General features: G+C 39.1%; 3 protein-coding genes across 4 annotated transcripts; all 3 read right to left on the reverse strand.

Annotated features, from left to right (window-relative positions):
* Window positions 1–3,146: 3,146 nt before the first annotated feature.
* Window positions 3,147–4,789, reverse strand: LOC121705096 (parvalbumin beta-like). The gene is made up of 5 exons (XM_042085858.1): window positions 4,720–4,789; window positions 4,177–4,242; window positions 3,942–4,074; window positions 3,733–3,842; window positions 3,147–3,425 (listed from the first exon to the last, which is right to left on the reverse strand). Exons 2-5 carry the CDS (start codon window positions 4,235–4,237, stop codon window positions 3,400–3,402), a joined length of 330 nt encoding a protein of 109 aa, XP_041941792.1. The 5' UTR covers window positions 4,238–4,242; window positions 4,720–4,789; the 3' UTR covers window positions 3,147–3,399.
* Window positions 4,790–5,906: 1,117 nt separating this feature from the next.
* Window positions 5,907–8,108, reverse strand: LOC121705097 (parvalbumin beta 2-like). The gene is made up of 5 exons (XM_042085859.1): window positions 8,010–8,108; window positions 7,058–7,128; window positions 6,670–6,802; window positions 6,460–6,569; window positions 5,907–6,200 (listed from the first exon to the last, which is right to left on the reverse strand). The coding sequence occupies exons 2-5, from the start codon at window positions 7,116–7,118 to the stop codon at window positions 6,175–6,177; spliced, it is 330 nt and encodes a 109-aa protein (XP_041941793.1). The 5' UTR covers window positions 7,119–7,128; window positions 8,010–8,108; the 3' UTR covers window positions 5,907–6,174.
* A 2,508-nt stretch (window positions 8,109–10,616) lies between these two features.
* On the reverse strand, window positions 10,617–12,657 carry LOC121705094 (parvalbumin beta-like). 2 transcript variants are annotated; one of them, XM_042085857.1, is made up of 5 exons: window positions 12,491–12,657; window positions 12,090–12,162; window positions 11,432–11,564; window positions 11,186–11,295; window positions 10,617–10,796 (listed from the first exon to the last, which is right to left on the reverse strand). In XM_042085857.1, the coding sequence occupies exons 2-5, from the start codon at window positions 12,148–12,150 to the stop codon at window positions 10,774–10,776; spliced, it is 327 nt and encodes a 108-aa protein (XP_041941791.1). In that variant the 5' UTR covers window positions 12,151–12,162; window positions 12,491–12,657; the 3' UTR covers window positions 10,617–10,773. The 2 variants fall into 2 exon arrangements, with proteins under 2 accessions (XP_041941791.1, XP_041941790.1); XM_042085856.1 differs by having other exon boundaries at window positions 12,090–12,167.
* Between the last annotated feature and the right edge of the window lie 1,176 nt (window positions 12,658–13,833).

Raw genomic sequence — 13,833 nt, forward strand, 5'->3', positions numbered from 1 at the left:
TGGGTCTTAACAGTAACCCAGCATGGGTTATGATAACCCAATAAAAAGTAAAAATGTCATTAACCCAGTGCTTTAGTTAAAATAATAACCCAGCACTTTTAAGAGTGTGGCTACCATGCTCATAGCCTACTGCACTTTTAATGGCAAACTGCAAACAGAAATGCCCCACTAGCAACAACTCATTACATGATTCCATTTCCTAACAATGAAGACTCCTTGTACAGTAATAACTTAATATTGTGCTGTCAATGTGGCGCAAACAAAGGCTAGAGTTGAATCAGCCTTATCCTTTGTGAGCAACAGCTGGCAAAAGGACGTTATGAGAACCGTTTAGACTCTCTTAAAGTGACTGCGACATTTAACAATACTTCAAGTTCAAATCGGCAGAATTTCTTAAAAAATAATAATATGTAATACATTATTGGCCTTTTGTTTTACTTTAGTTGTTCTTGTTTTTTTTTTGTTTTTTTTTTGGGGGGGGGGGCGCCAATTTGTTGTTGCATACCCTTCAAAAAATGGGTAGCTGCGCCCCTGCCTCCTGCAGTATGCAAATGCACTTTAGCCAAGTGTTGTATGTAGGCTAAATTAGTAAAACGAAAGCTACCCAGCTAACTAGCAAGCAGTGTGTGGTGGGTTCATTTAGGGGAGACTGAGGACAGTTGCAACACTTTTTGCATTTGGCTCTGTTACTCAGAGACGGTTTGGATTAGACAAACCAATTTTTTATACAATACACTTATGTCTGTTAATAGTCTAAACCATTTAAAGATAATTACAGAATCTACATTTTTCACAATTTGCATTTGAATGTAAGGAGTCAGATGTTGCAACTGACCCCGGGCCTGGGGACAGTTGCAACATTGTTTGGGGATGGTTGCAACATGTTAAAAATACAATATATTACAATATATGTCAGTGCAGCAAAATGAATTTTTGTATGTAAATACAAGTTATGTAAGTTATAATAATATTACAGTGTTTTTTATTCACCAGCTTTGATTAGATGACAATTATAGATTTGTCTAGATGAGTAGGCCTTATGTGCAGATGTCAAATATTGAAATTGATATAAAATACAGTAGGACTTTAGTGACATAGGAAGAATGGAACAATTTTTGAGGCAATTCACTTTTATTTAGACTATTGTCATGTAAAACATGTTTTTAAAAATATATATTTTATATTATCGTATTTATGCATTGTACGGGACTGTACGGGGACCCTTTCCTGTACCCTTTCCTGTCAGCCATGATAAAACCTCATGCTAGCTAAACAAGGGGACCTTGCACATGCTAACCATAGTAGCTTAAAGTTAACATATCACTCATTTAAATCATATAAGTTTGAGCTGAATCACAAAAACAGTGACAGCAGTTTAACAGAAACAAAGCTCAAGAAAATAAATACTTTCATACCTAAAAAACAGTTTTTTTTACAATAAATCCTGGAGCAGTTCAGGAATCTCCTTGCTTTTTCTCTGCTAGGGGGGGGGGCATCCAACTGAGCATATGCAGTGTGAGTGTCATCACTCTACCTTGTTTCTGATTGGAGAAAATTGACATGTTGCAACCTTCCCCTGTTGCAACTGTCCCCGGTCTCCCCTACTATTGTCCCAGTGATCACTCTCTGAGCCATGCTTATTAATCATGGCGTTAGATGTAACGTTAGTTATTATGTTTTTTTGTAAACAGTTTCATTTGGTACTTGAATCGACTTGTTTAATTGAGGTCTGAAGAAGTTTTCTCTAAGGGAGGCCCTGAAGAAATAAGATGCCTTTTATAGGGTTTTGTTTTCCCTAAAAATGTCCAATGGATGTAAACCCATAGCCATGTCTAGATGTGTAGAACACTACACAGTACCTTTAATTTGGTACTAATAACAGTAGATTGTTTCATAGAGTACTGGGTACTGTACTAGGCCAATAACCTTTTTGTTTTATTTCTAGCAGTAATTACTTCAGTTTTTATTTTATTATGCTGCTCATAAAGCAATGTCTACACTGTGTTAGGTCATTGGCTGATCTTTAATAAATGTTTTAACCAGTGTATCAGACTCATTTTTAATTGATCTGACATTAGGTTGGTACTACGTTAAGTACAGTAGCTTCTGATGTAGTTAAGCTACTTTTAACACATTTGTGTAACTTTGCTATATTTCTATAGGTGGTAGCTTTTGTGTAGTGAAGCTTAATTTATTGTTGAGTAACTGATAGCTTAGCTCACTACACTGGACAAGTAGCTTGCCCAACACTGCCTATTAGTATATATGTAATAACCTTATGGTAAGCTGCGCATACAGAATCTATCCCGGAATCTTAATTTCTCAATTAGACCTGTTTTCCATAGGTCCTCGTTTCATTATTTATGTAGTATATGTTTTTGCATAACCAAATCTAGTAATCTACACTACCATTTTAAGTATCCTAACTGGCAACAAAATGTAAACCTTGACGGATCTGTTTAAGACGGTGCGTGGCAGCATGGAATACTCAATTGCCTTAAATGACTTAACACTCAAGTGCAGATTGTACGCCATCTAGTGGCGTAAAATACCAATGCATATACAGTTGTCTTGGACTTCATGCACTTGACCTCATAGACATAATATACATAGACGCCGCATCGACCGCTGCTCCCTACTAGCGCTGATGAGATTTGGAGCCGCCATCTTGGACCGGTCATCTACTCCACTCAGTGTAATCTGTTTGGCTGGTGCAATGAGCTGTCAGCACACTTAATTAATCATATCTCACTGAATACCGAACAGATTTTCACGCGGTTTTTTTTGCTGCAAAGGTCATACATGTAGCTATGATACAGGCCACATTGTTCGAAAATACAAAATACAACCAATAGTACGGTAATGTTAAATCTTACTTGTGAAAAGTAAATCCCCCGAGTATGGTCCGCCGATTTGAGCAGGAACATGCTGCACAGTGCTGTCATCTTGTGTTTTCTGCTGCAACGCAATGAGGAGTATGACCGGTCCAAGATGGCGGCCGCATTTCTTGTTTCCAGCAGCCAATGCGGCGTCTATGTATATTATGTCTATGCTTGACCTACCCAAAATGCGTTTCCCATTTTACGCATAGGCCTATCTAGTAGGCTACTCTACACAACCGCTAATGAAAGCAAACCAAGACATGCTATTGCAAAAGAATATTTATTCTTTTCTTATCGTTCTTTCTCGAAAAGTGCATTGAAGATTTTACAGTTAGCAAAATTCATATTTAAGACATGAGACGCAACCGACTACATTCGCAATCATCATTTTGGACAATGTGGTGCATGGGAGGAATCTCTCCATAAGCAAATACAAAAATCATGTTTTATTAGTTGAAAATGGGAGGTCTTGGGCAATGTTGTTCCTTCAGGGCAAGATCTGTTGGTCAGTTGCAGTTTAGGCCTTAACCAAAGCGGAGAACTCTGTAACAGGAAACAGGCAACAAAACACAACATATAACTTTGTAATGTTACTTACATTCAAATGATAGGCCTATTGTAATCTATCTTAAACAGACACACATCTTCAACTCTTGCCGACGTCGCCAGTGAACCAAATTGACCAAATCAAAAGAGTATATATAGGCTACTTATACTTAGTGAAACAGGTCGACTTTTTTCTAATACTAGAAACCATATAACAATTTCTGTAGCCTAATACTGTCGTTATTTTAATTTGTAAGAATTGTTATTCTTGCAGTGGTTGTTGATTAAGTAATCGAAAACATACCGTCAATTCCGATCTTGCCATCGCCATCACTGTCGCCAGCTTTCAAAAACTTTTTGGTCTCGCCATCGGTCAGTGCCCTTGCACCCTTGCAGAAGTTTTGAAGGAACAGTCTGTAACAGAGGTTAGGTATCAATATTGTGGCTTTCGATACTCTTTTGTATATTTATTAAAAATGGCAAATTATTTCTTTATTACTACATCTTCCTTACTTCAACTCCTCCTCCTCAATGAAACCACTCTTGTCCTGATCAATGATGGCAAAGGCCTTCTTCAGCTCATCAGCAGATTTGGCTTTCAATCCAACCTTGCCAAAGAAAGTCTTGTGGTCGAATGAGTCAGCAGCTGGAAGATACCATTCAACGGTTAATGCTCTTTCCACATTAAATTACATGGTACTTTTAGGTATATATGTAAAACATTCATGCGTAACGCACGTTACGTTACCTTTGCAGGCGCTCAGGGCTGCAGTGACGTCCGCTTCCTTGACCATGCCGGCTAATGCCATTTTAGCTGTGTGAGAACAGGGACATCAGTGACCTAACTAACATCTTTGTTACTGACAACATGTAGACGGTATAGGCTTTTTGTGGTCACATTTCAAGTTGATTTTCCCCCTGACTGCTATATTGTTTAAATATGTGCCACTCTCTATTGTAGATGAGCTATAAAGGTTTATGGATATTTGACCAAATCTTCACCATTATATATTCACAGTAGTGTAGATTCTATCCAGATATTCCTTTAATAGACATTAAGGGTCCCCAAAAAAGTAGTTCCCAGTGCAGCCTCCATGAAATGATAACAAAATACATCCCTCTGACGGTTTATAGTCCGAGGAAACAGAAGAGGTATAAGGTGAGTGGGGTTCTCAAAAATGTGGGTTTGAGTTTCTTGTTTGATATTTTCTGTGTTCTTTAGGGTCTTGGCACCCCTGTCTATCCCAAATCCCGCTCATTTCTGTCTCAGAATTGTGGAGTGTCCACTCACCTCAGTTTTCTTTGGTGGTAAGGTTGGATGAGAAGACTCGAGCAACTGCAGTGCCCCACTAAGGCTAGCACCGAACCCTTATATACTATCACTCACCTGAAATATGAGGCTTAATGTAATAGACACCAGATGGAGGGGCTTGCTTAAAATGTGTCCCGTAGACAGACTGGGCTATTTTTAGCTTTATAAATTTGCTTAAAAGGTGCGCTTGAGGAAAGTCCTTCATATCGCGCCTTGCTAAGGTTACACACTACTGTTATTAACATTACTAGCGAAATTAATGTTAGTCTGTCAGGGCAACGATTTGTTCAACAGTTCTGTAAAGATGACTAGGTGTCAGACAGCAAAAACGCATTGCCTCTGAATCACTTGTGTATTGTCTTTGGTCAGAGCATACATTTACATAAATTTAACATCTGCAGACCTCTCACTAATTGAAAGGAAACTTCAGAATTCAAAATGTTATTTTAAGTTAAAGGTTATGATGAAGATCAATTTACACAACCTCGTAGGCTATGGTGAATGATGAGCAATGCGCCTTTTAGATTCTCAGTCCACGGATCCCGTGTTCAATGACAGTTCGTGAAAATTGAAACGCCAAAAATGACTATTGATTACATCTACAACGTTCAAACAGACAAACAGGTTTCATGGAATAGGGATATATATTTATGAGATAGGATATCAATCTCTCAAAGGAGTTTTCCTTGGGAGTAATTCTCCCCAATGGCACTAGAGGGCAGCGCTCGATTATTGGACAGAAAGTGTATGCTCCGATTTGATTATGTGGTTTTGTCTTGAATGGTATCTCTAGAAATATGAAACAAAGCCTTTGATACAACTTTATGAAGGTTAATTACATGTAACAGTATTGTATCATCAGAGCAGAGATTGCTTGGGGCACATCTCTTTGGACTTTAATGTGGAAATATCCCCTGACCAAATGCAACCCTTAGGTGGATGACAAAGATATCCTTTGCAAATTTGCTTCAGTGGTCCTTCACTAAGCCATGAGCCATCCTCTGCCTTGCCTGCGTGCCAGATAGAGCATCTACACCTCAAGTCTTCTCTTGCCAGTGGGTTAGAGTAACGGGATTACTAGTTGTAAGGTTGACATGATCATTTCAAACACCCAACACAGAAATGAAGATACACAGAGATAAATAAAGCTATCATCACAAGTCATGTACACCAAAACTGTCATTTATTCCTGGGTTTTCACTCTTCCCCTGGAGTGCAAAATAGATATTACAATTGCACAAACCCTTGTTGAGAACATAAAATACTGTACAACTGAAGAACTACCAGCAATTCATTAGAACAATCTTGCTCAATATTGCTGAACTGTCCAAATGCAACTCATAAATAAGGTATAAAAAATATGCAAATGTTGGAAAAATGGTTGCTTGCAAGGAGTGCTTGTTCCAAAAGAAGCGGATCTTGGTCAGTTGGTATTTAAGCCTTTACCATAACAGCAAACTCTGTAAGGGGAAACAGAAAAAAGAAAAACAACAGTTAGGCTGCTGGAGGTTAAAATCACATATCTTTTAACAATGTAAAAACTCTGCTTAAAATATAGTGGAATATTGTAAACCATTGTACTTAAAATGGCAATATATCATTACATGTATATCATACACATCCTATTTGTGGTGGTCCAATGGCATAGATTTATTAATCTAATTATGTAACCAGAACAGTAAAGATCTAAGATCTTTTTTAGATGTTGAAAAGTTATACCATCAACTCCGATCATGCCATCGCCATCACTATCACCAGCAGCAAGGAAGGTCTTTGTCTCTTTATCGGTGAGGGCTCTGGCACCAGCCTTGAAGTTCTGCAGGAACAGCCTGGGAGAGAGAAAGAGAGCATTTCATGGGTTTCTGAGTGAATATCATTGATGGTTTACTCACACCATCTGGATAAAGGTAGGAGTCTCATAATTTTTACTTGAGCTCTTCTTCCTCAATGAAGCCACTCTTGTCCTGGTCAATGATGTAGAAGGCCTTCTTCACATCATCGGCGGACTTTCCGCTCAGACCAACCTTGGCGAAGAAGCTCTTGTGGTTGAAGGAGTCAGCAGCTGTGTGACGGTATGAGCAGGACAGTTGTCGATATTTTCGCACCTATACATGTCTGACCAGTACTCAGATACACAAGTTGAGCAGACATCTCAAATGTTTTCATGAGTTTAATGTAATACATTCTCTACACAACAGCAGAGAAAAAACTGGCATAGTATGTTGTTATTGCATTACATGAAGCACAAAGAGTGGTTTGAAAACTGGAATATTATTTGGTCATTACAAGAAGCACAAAAAGTGGTCAGTTGACTTACCAGCGCATGCATCAAGTGCAGCAGCAATGTCACCGTCAGCGAGAAGTCCGGCAAAGGCCATTTTTGTTGATCTGGTCAAATGAAAACAACACATAAGAAAACATGGAAGACATTGTTGTGTGGGCAATGTAGTTTTGCTATTTGTCAATGTCAGAGTTCAGATATGGGTCTGGGAGTGAGAGCTCCCATGAATCTTACTGTAGTTCAGTAAAGACTTGAGGTTAAATTATCAATGTTATCCCTTTCATACATTACACACAGTTCAGAAGTGGGAGAGCCAAGCAAGTTGGTCAATATGCCGAGGATATTCATATAACTCAGGGATATATCATCTAGCCCATTAGCAGACACTTTACCCAAAGTCACTAATATGTGAGGTGGGAGATGTTTCACGTGAGCATGTCTTGGCGCTCAACCCATGATGTTATACTCTACTCTGCCAGATGAGCTACAATAAACGACATCCGATTGAATCCCCTTGCAGGATGATGTGTTATAATCTGTAGACAGCTTAATAATGACGCGAAGTAACAATCTAACAATTGTTAAAAGTATCCGAAATAATATCAAATAGCTACTTAACTTGTATATATATATATGTAGCCCCAATGTTGGCCTACCATAAAATGACATCCAAAACAATCAAACAAGCGGCCAGTATACAGACAATAAGAAACCAGGAGCGCTTAACAAATCTCGATCAAGACTGACCAAATCATACAATTCTATAAGAAAGTCGTCATTAGAAACAACCAAATCCTCGTTGAAAACGTTTTATGGCAACGATGCTCAGTTGCGCATCACTGCATGTGGCCTATTTCGACGAACCAAAGACAGAAATCCACTTAGAGGGTCAGCATGATGCCGGTAGGTCAAACCATCGAAATATTCCATTAATTGGCTGAGGCGCATCCTCCCGCCACATGGGCATGGCCAAACGCATCTCACTCACCTTGCTGCTTTCCGAGGCGAGTGAAAACCAAAGGAGTAAGTCGAGGTGTGCTGGGTGTCTCTAGAGTTCTTGTTTATATACCCCCATCCCGTTCCATTTACAGGCCTTTGAGGCCCGGGTAACTGATATCCGAGAGACGCACTGGTGTGCAATAGTTTCAAAAAATGCGTCCAGTAGTCAAGTTGGTCTATTTTTATCTTTACAAACAAGTGATGCTCTGAAACCATGTGTGTGACATGTGTAGACACTTGAGATATCTATTTGCAGCTGTATAGTTTATTTATTATAGTATGTTTATTCAAGCATATTCTTCAAAAACAGAATTGTATTTCCAATTCAAGTAATAAAACAAGAAATACACTTCAAATATATTTATAGATAGAGATTTCCACATATGTATCAGAAGATTATGTTTCTGTCACCAAGGCAGAAGGTTTGGTTTCCAGAAAGGCATGTCAGCATTAAACAGGTGCTACCTCATGATTTCTAAATATGGTGTCAAATTTCACGTCAAAATGTGTGATGCATGGATGCCATTTGTTCATACTTCTGATGTCTAATCTACTGTCAAATGAGGTCGTTTGCAGTACTTACACCTGCTGAAGCACTCACCAGTCCATTTCACATGTAATTGTTTGCTCAGTACTGAAAGGGTTGTGAATCAGAATAATACCTGTGGGTATTTCTTATTGTTCCTGGCTCTAGCACTCAGACCACCTGGAGCCAGGAAGCAAAGTGAGGTGTGAAACATCAGCTTTTGTAGACAAGGGGGAGTTTTAATTAAAGAACAATAAAAGGTGACCAGACCTGATGGTATTTCCAACTTTTTCCAACATAGAGTGTAGGAGGGTCAGCCATTCCACCTACAGTATACATCTTCAAACAGAGTTATAACAAGAGGCCACGTCCCCACCCCCATTTTGCTTGTAACATATTTAAGTCAAGGATATTCCCCTGTTTTAGAGATACGGGTGGATCTTTTGGGTGAAGCTTGTCTCTCTCCCTTGATGCACATCACTGAAAGAATAAAAGCCTGTTTCCTAATTGACCATCCTGACTGAGTTTCCAGATAACTGTGGTACTAGGAAAATTACCATCAGTACCCATGTATAGCCCAGGGAGGGTGCGCATGGATATACTCTATGCTGTCTCTATGATTAACCTACAAGCCTGAAATGATGATACATGCCATGTGTGTCTATCACCTAGTCAGTTTATAGGACTTTGACTGAGTCCGCATTCTGTCATTGGCCTATGGGGTCGTCTCTGTAGTCTACTCAATCGGCATTTGAGTGATTATTCAGTTAAGTTTCATATAGTTGGATATAACTCATGATATTATATGGATAAATGAATTCCCTCATGGGTTTAGATTTAGCAATCAGCTTTGATAGAAGATAAATATGTATTTATGTTATTAACTTTAGTGTTAATGTTATTTTTATTCAAAAATTACACCCTCAACTACTTCTGAACCATGGCAGACAAATAGAATAAAACCCATTTAACACTGAACCAGTTCTTTCTTACAGCTGTAATCTGTAGCCTATACTGATAAAGAAAAACCAGCATATGGAATCAAAGGTGCCATGATTATTTTCCCCATAAGGAAGCATCAGTTAGTCGGGTTGTAAAGTTCATACAAAGATGTACATCCTTGAGTGACATAAACAAATGTGTGATTTCATCATCTGCTGGCTCGCAAGATCATTCTGCACTTTGACTGATGTGAAGAGAGAGTGAGATCTCCTGTTACAGTGTCTCAAGTCAGATTTATGGACACATTGAGGCAGCATATAGCTAAAGGTTTCGTATAACATAACTGGTGAAAACTACTGATTGAGAGTCTGCAGAAACTGAAAGACTTCATGATCTGCATGACAAATTTGAAAATAATGTGTTTGTGCTATCTGGAAGTGTTGCTGTTTGGTTTACCTTTTGATCACATGCCGGTCTCCTATAAGGACTTACAGTGAATGCACACCTTTCCCCTTAATTTATTAAGCATTGCTCTGTATGCCCTGACAGATACTGTATACTGTATGCCCTGTATGTATCTGACAGATATTTGACACAACCAAGAGAGTTAAACTTTAGTTGATTAAAAATGTATTGATTCATTGTTTAAGTGAATATACCTTTTCTGTGGAGATGTTTGCTATTTCCTCAAAATGTATACAACTAAGAACATAACATAAAGGTCATTGTGGTGTGTATTGTAGTCCTTACTTATCATTCTATTAGGTGCCAACAATGACAGGAATTAAATTTGAAAATTGTATCAAATCAGATGTTTGGCTATTCTCTGCAGGGTCAAATCTTACCCAGCTGGTAATTTGGAATGCAAATAATGTTTGTCTCCAAAGGGTTAGGCCTATAGTTTCCAGGAAGTGGTCAAGGCTTGGGTGTAAACAGCCAAGCAGCTTTCATACCAATAACTATGCAGATGCAGTGAGACAGGTATTTATATGGCTTGTATCAGTGTAGAACTGTAACACACATTTCTTTATTGATTTTTTGGGTGTTGTTTGTGTAGGCTACTAGTGCAGTATACTCTTCATACACATTACACTAACAAAACAACTAAACACTTTTTTTAAGGTGGACTTGAATTTAATTATTCCACAGGCCTTAATGAAGTTGTTTGGTTCAACTCTTTCTTCTTTGAACCTTTACACCTTTATGGCAGTCACTGACAATATCTCCATCAACAGAGTAACTCAAGACAGGTAATTCACCATCTTCCCTCATGACAGCCAGGTCTTCAGTTCATCAGGGAACAGAACTCTGTGAGGTGGAAACAATGCAGCACTGAGAGGCGAGGCAATGGGAGATCAACAGCAATGAGAGGCGAGGACACAGAGATCAAGACCTGCTAGTTGATATATTCATTGCTCAATTTTCTATAACTTAATTTTCACATTTGGTAGTGATATGAAATTAGATATATTATCCAAATCAGTCAAATCAGAAAACATTTACATTTAGCCATGTGCACTAACGTTTTTCAGAACTCAAAGCTGCTGCAAAACACCTGTATATTTCTGGCTATACCTGCCATGACACCCAACCTGTCCTTACATGAAATCACAATCACAGTCTATTGAACATCGAACATGTAATACCATACATGATAATATCACCTGCATACTTCTAAATCTTATATCTGATCAAACCTTCCATGCCGATCTTGCCATCTCCATCACAGTCTGCTGCAAGCAGGAACGCTTTGGTCTCAGCCTCAGTGAGCTCCCGTGCTCCCGAGAGGAAATTCTGCAGAAAGAACCTGTAGAATCCACAGGGAAACAATCGTTAGGGTATACAGAGGAAGCTTTTGGACTTGATGTACTGTTCATTGTGGTCTCAAAGCTAAATAATGCAGTCCTAAACTACTCCTTTCATCAAGTCAGATGATGTCTTACTTGAGTTCTTCCTCTTCTATGAATCCACTCTGGTCTTGGTCTACAACTTTGAACACCTTTTCTCTCTCTGGTTGTGGTCTGCCACTAAGCCCAGCAACCTTGAAGAAGCTCTTAAAATCAAATGTATCTGGTCCTTTGATTGAAGAAGAGATGTCATAAGGAGTTAAACAGGGGCACAGATGGAGAGTTAATGGTAAGTGGGTTTGAATGGTGGGGTGTGTGCTCAATACTGTACATCATCTGCAAAAATAATCTTCTTTATAACAATCTTGTTTTTCAGTGATACAATTATAAAAATCCTTCTCCTGATCTCACACATTTTTAAACAGTGTGGTTTGTCAGTCTATCCAATCAGACTAATTCTTATATGTAAATAATTGATTGTGAGTGGAGTATATGGAGTGGAATGTCTGGCGTGATTTAAACTCCTGCAGTATAAACACAGAACCATCTGCGTGGTTACCACTCCCTAGCCCCCTGGCTGCTTAGTTACCTGGTGCCACCCTTCCCCCATGGTGGACCCTGGAGTGCAAAATTTGTGTATGTGAGTTGTGTGTTTGTGTGTTTATGTGTGCGGTTAGAGTGGAGTTGTGTGTGTGTGTGTGTGTGTGTGTGTGTGTGTGTGTGTCTATGGATGCATATAGAGCTAAATACTCACCTTGACAAGCGTCAATTGCATTTCTGATGTCATCCTCTTTCAATACACCAGTAAAAGCCATTTTAACCTTAAACTGCACTATTTGTGAACAAATATGAAACAGACACACACACACATACAGACACACACACAGACAAACGCAGACACACACACACACACACGCACGTACGCACGCAAACACACACACACACATACACTGATTTGACATGTTGCACATATATGAACATGATAAACAATTATGTTGTATTGCAAAATATGCTATTCAGCCATGCAGCCTTTGTATCACTGTGAGTTTGAAAGAATAAAAAATGTACATATCTTCATAGTATCATATCTGGACATGGCTATATGACATGTAACACATTTTTTATGCACATCTGCAAAAAAAGCAAAGGACTCACCACTTGATGCTGTGAAATCTGTCTCCTGTCCAGTGTTTGCCCAGTTCAAATCTAGCTTTGTGATGTGACAGAGAGCGTGCATAGCATCTCTGTCAAACCTATGGGGACCTCAGAACACCTCCCTCCTCATTAGTGAATCAGAGCAGACCACTGTAAGAGCCTTTGGTTACCATCTCTGAAAGTTATATGGTGGAGTGTAAGTAATATGGTGGAGCATAACTGATTGTATTACTTATATTTGATTACATTTCTTTCAGGAACCGTATCCTATTTATTAGATCATTCCATGCAATATGCGACATGTTTCATTGTCTTTCTATAAATTTAATTTTGCCATTTTGTCTCTGTGTTCCATGCCTGGAAGATTTGCTTATGTTCATCATTCACCTCACAGATCTTCTGCATGGGTGGTGCACGTACAAGCATGGACGGATTATGAACTTTCGGGCCCCTGGGCCCAGATGTATTAAGGGCCCCCCACTAATTGTCACATGTGGAAGGGGGGTTTGGGGGTCCTCCCTCAGAAATGTTTTAATTTGTTTGATGTGATTTCCTGTATTCTGGTGCATTTTGGGGATGGCCAATACTAAATTCAATCAGATTCATAGCCTACATCCTGATGTGTTGATATTGAGGCAATTATTTAATGCAAAGGCTTGGGCTTAAGGGCCCCCTGACCCCTTGGGCCCCTGGGCCTGGGCCCGGTAGGCCCGTGCAGTAATCCATCCCTGCGTACAAGACCCATACAGTGCACATGAATTGGAATGTATTGTTGATTTTATGAGCTGCTGACAATGATTAAGATCACCTCATAATTTACAATGCATTAGTCATGTGAATGCCTGCTGACAACAATAAAAAGATGCCTATGTCATCTTAGGCCATCCTTTAGTAAGAGGATGTCTGGTGACATCATGACAGAATCATCATATGACTCATCCTTTATCAAATTGTTTACAGAATGTAGCTTAAATAGGGCTACCGGCAACTTTTTCTTTATAAAAATGAATACTGAACAATGAACAACTGAATATTCCTCTATAAACTAATTGCATAACACCGCAGTCCAACATGTAGGTTAAAAACAGTCCTTACTGGCTACTCCCATAAAATCAAACAGGTCGGTGTTTTATGGTCCAACTCTAGATGTTCATCATGTGATGCCAGCCATCCCTCTTGCATAGCTCACATTATTGTAAAGGCAGAGGTAGACACATAGCAGAGAGCTGGTCCCGTAGTAGGCTATAGGGTACTGGCAACAACGACTTTTATAGGCCTACTGATAATATAACATTATGCACTATGTGTTACCGTAGGCCTGCCATGCAGATTATATTTTTCGA

Source organism: Alosa sapidissima, chromosome 3, assembly GCF_018492685.1.
Source record: "Alosa sapidissima isolate fAloSap1 chromosome 3, fAloSap1.pri, whole genome shotgun sequence".
NCBI classification, from domain to species: Eukaryota; Metazoa; Chordata; class Actinopteri; order Clupeiformes; family Clupeidae; genus Alosa; species Alosa sapidissima.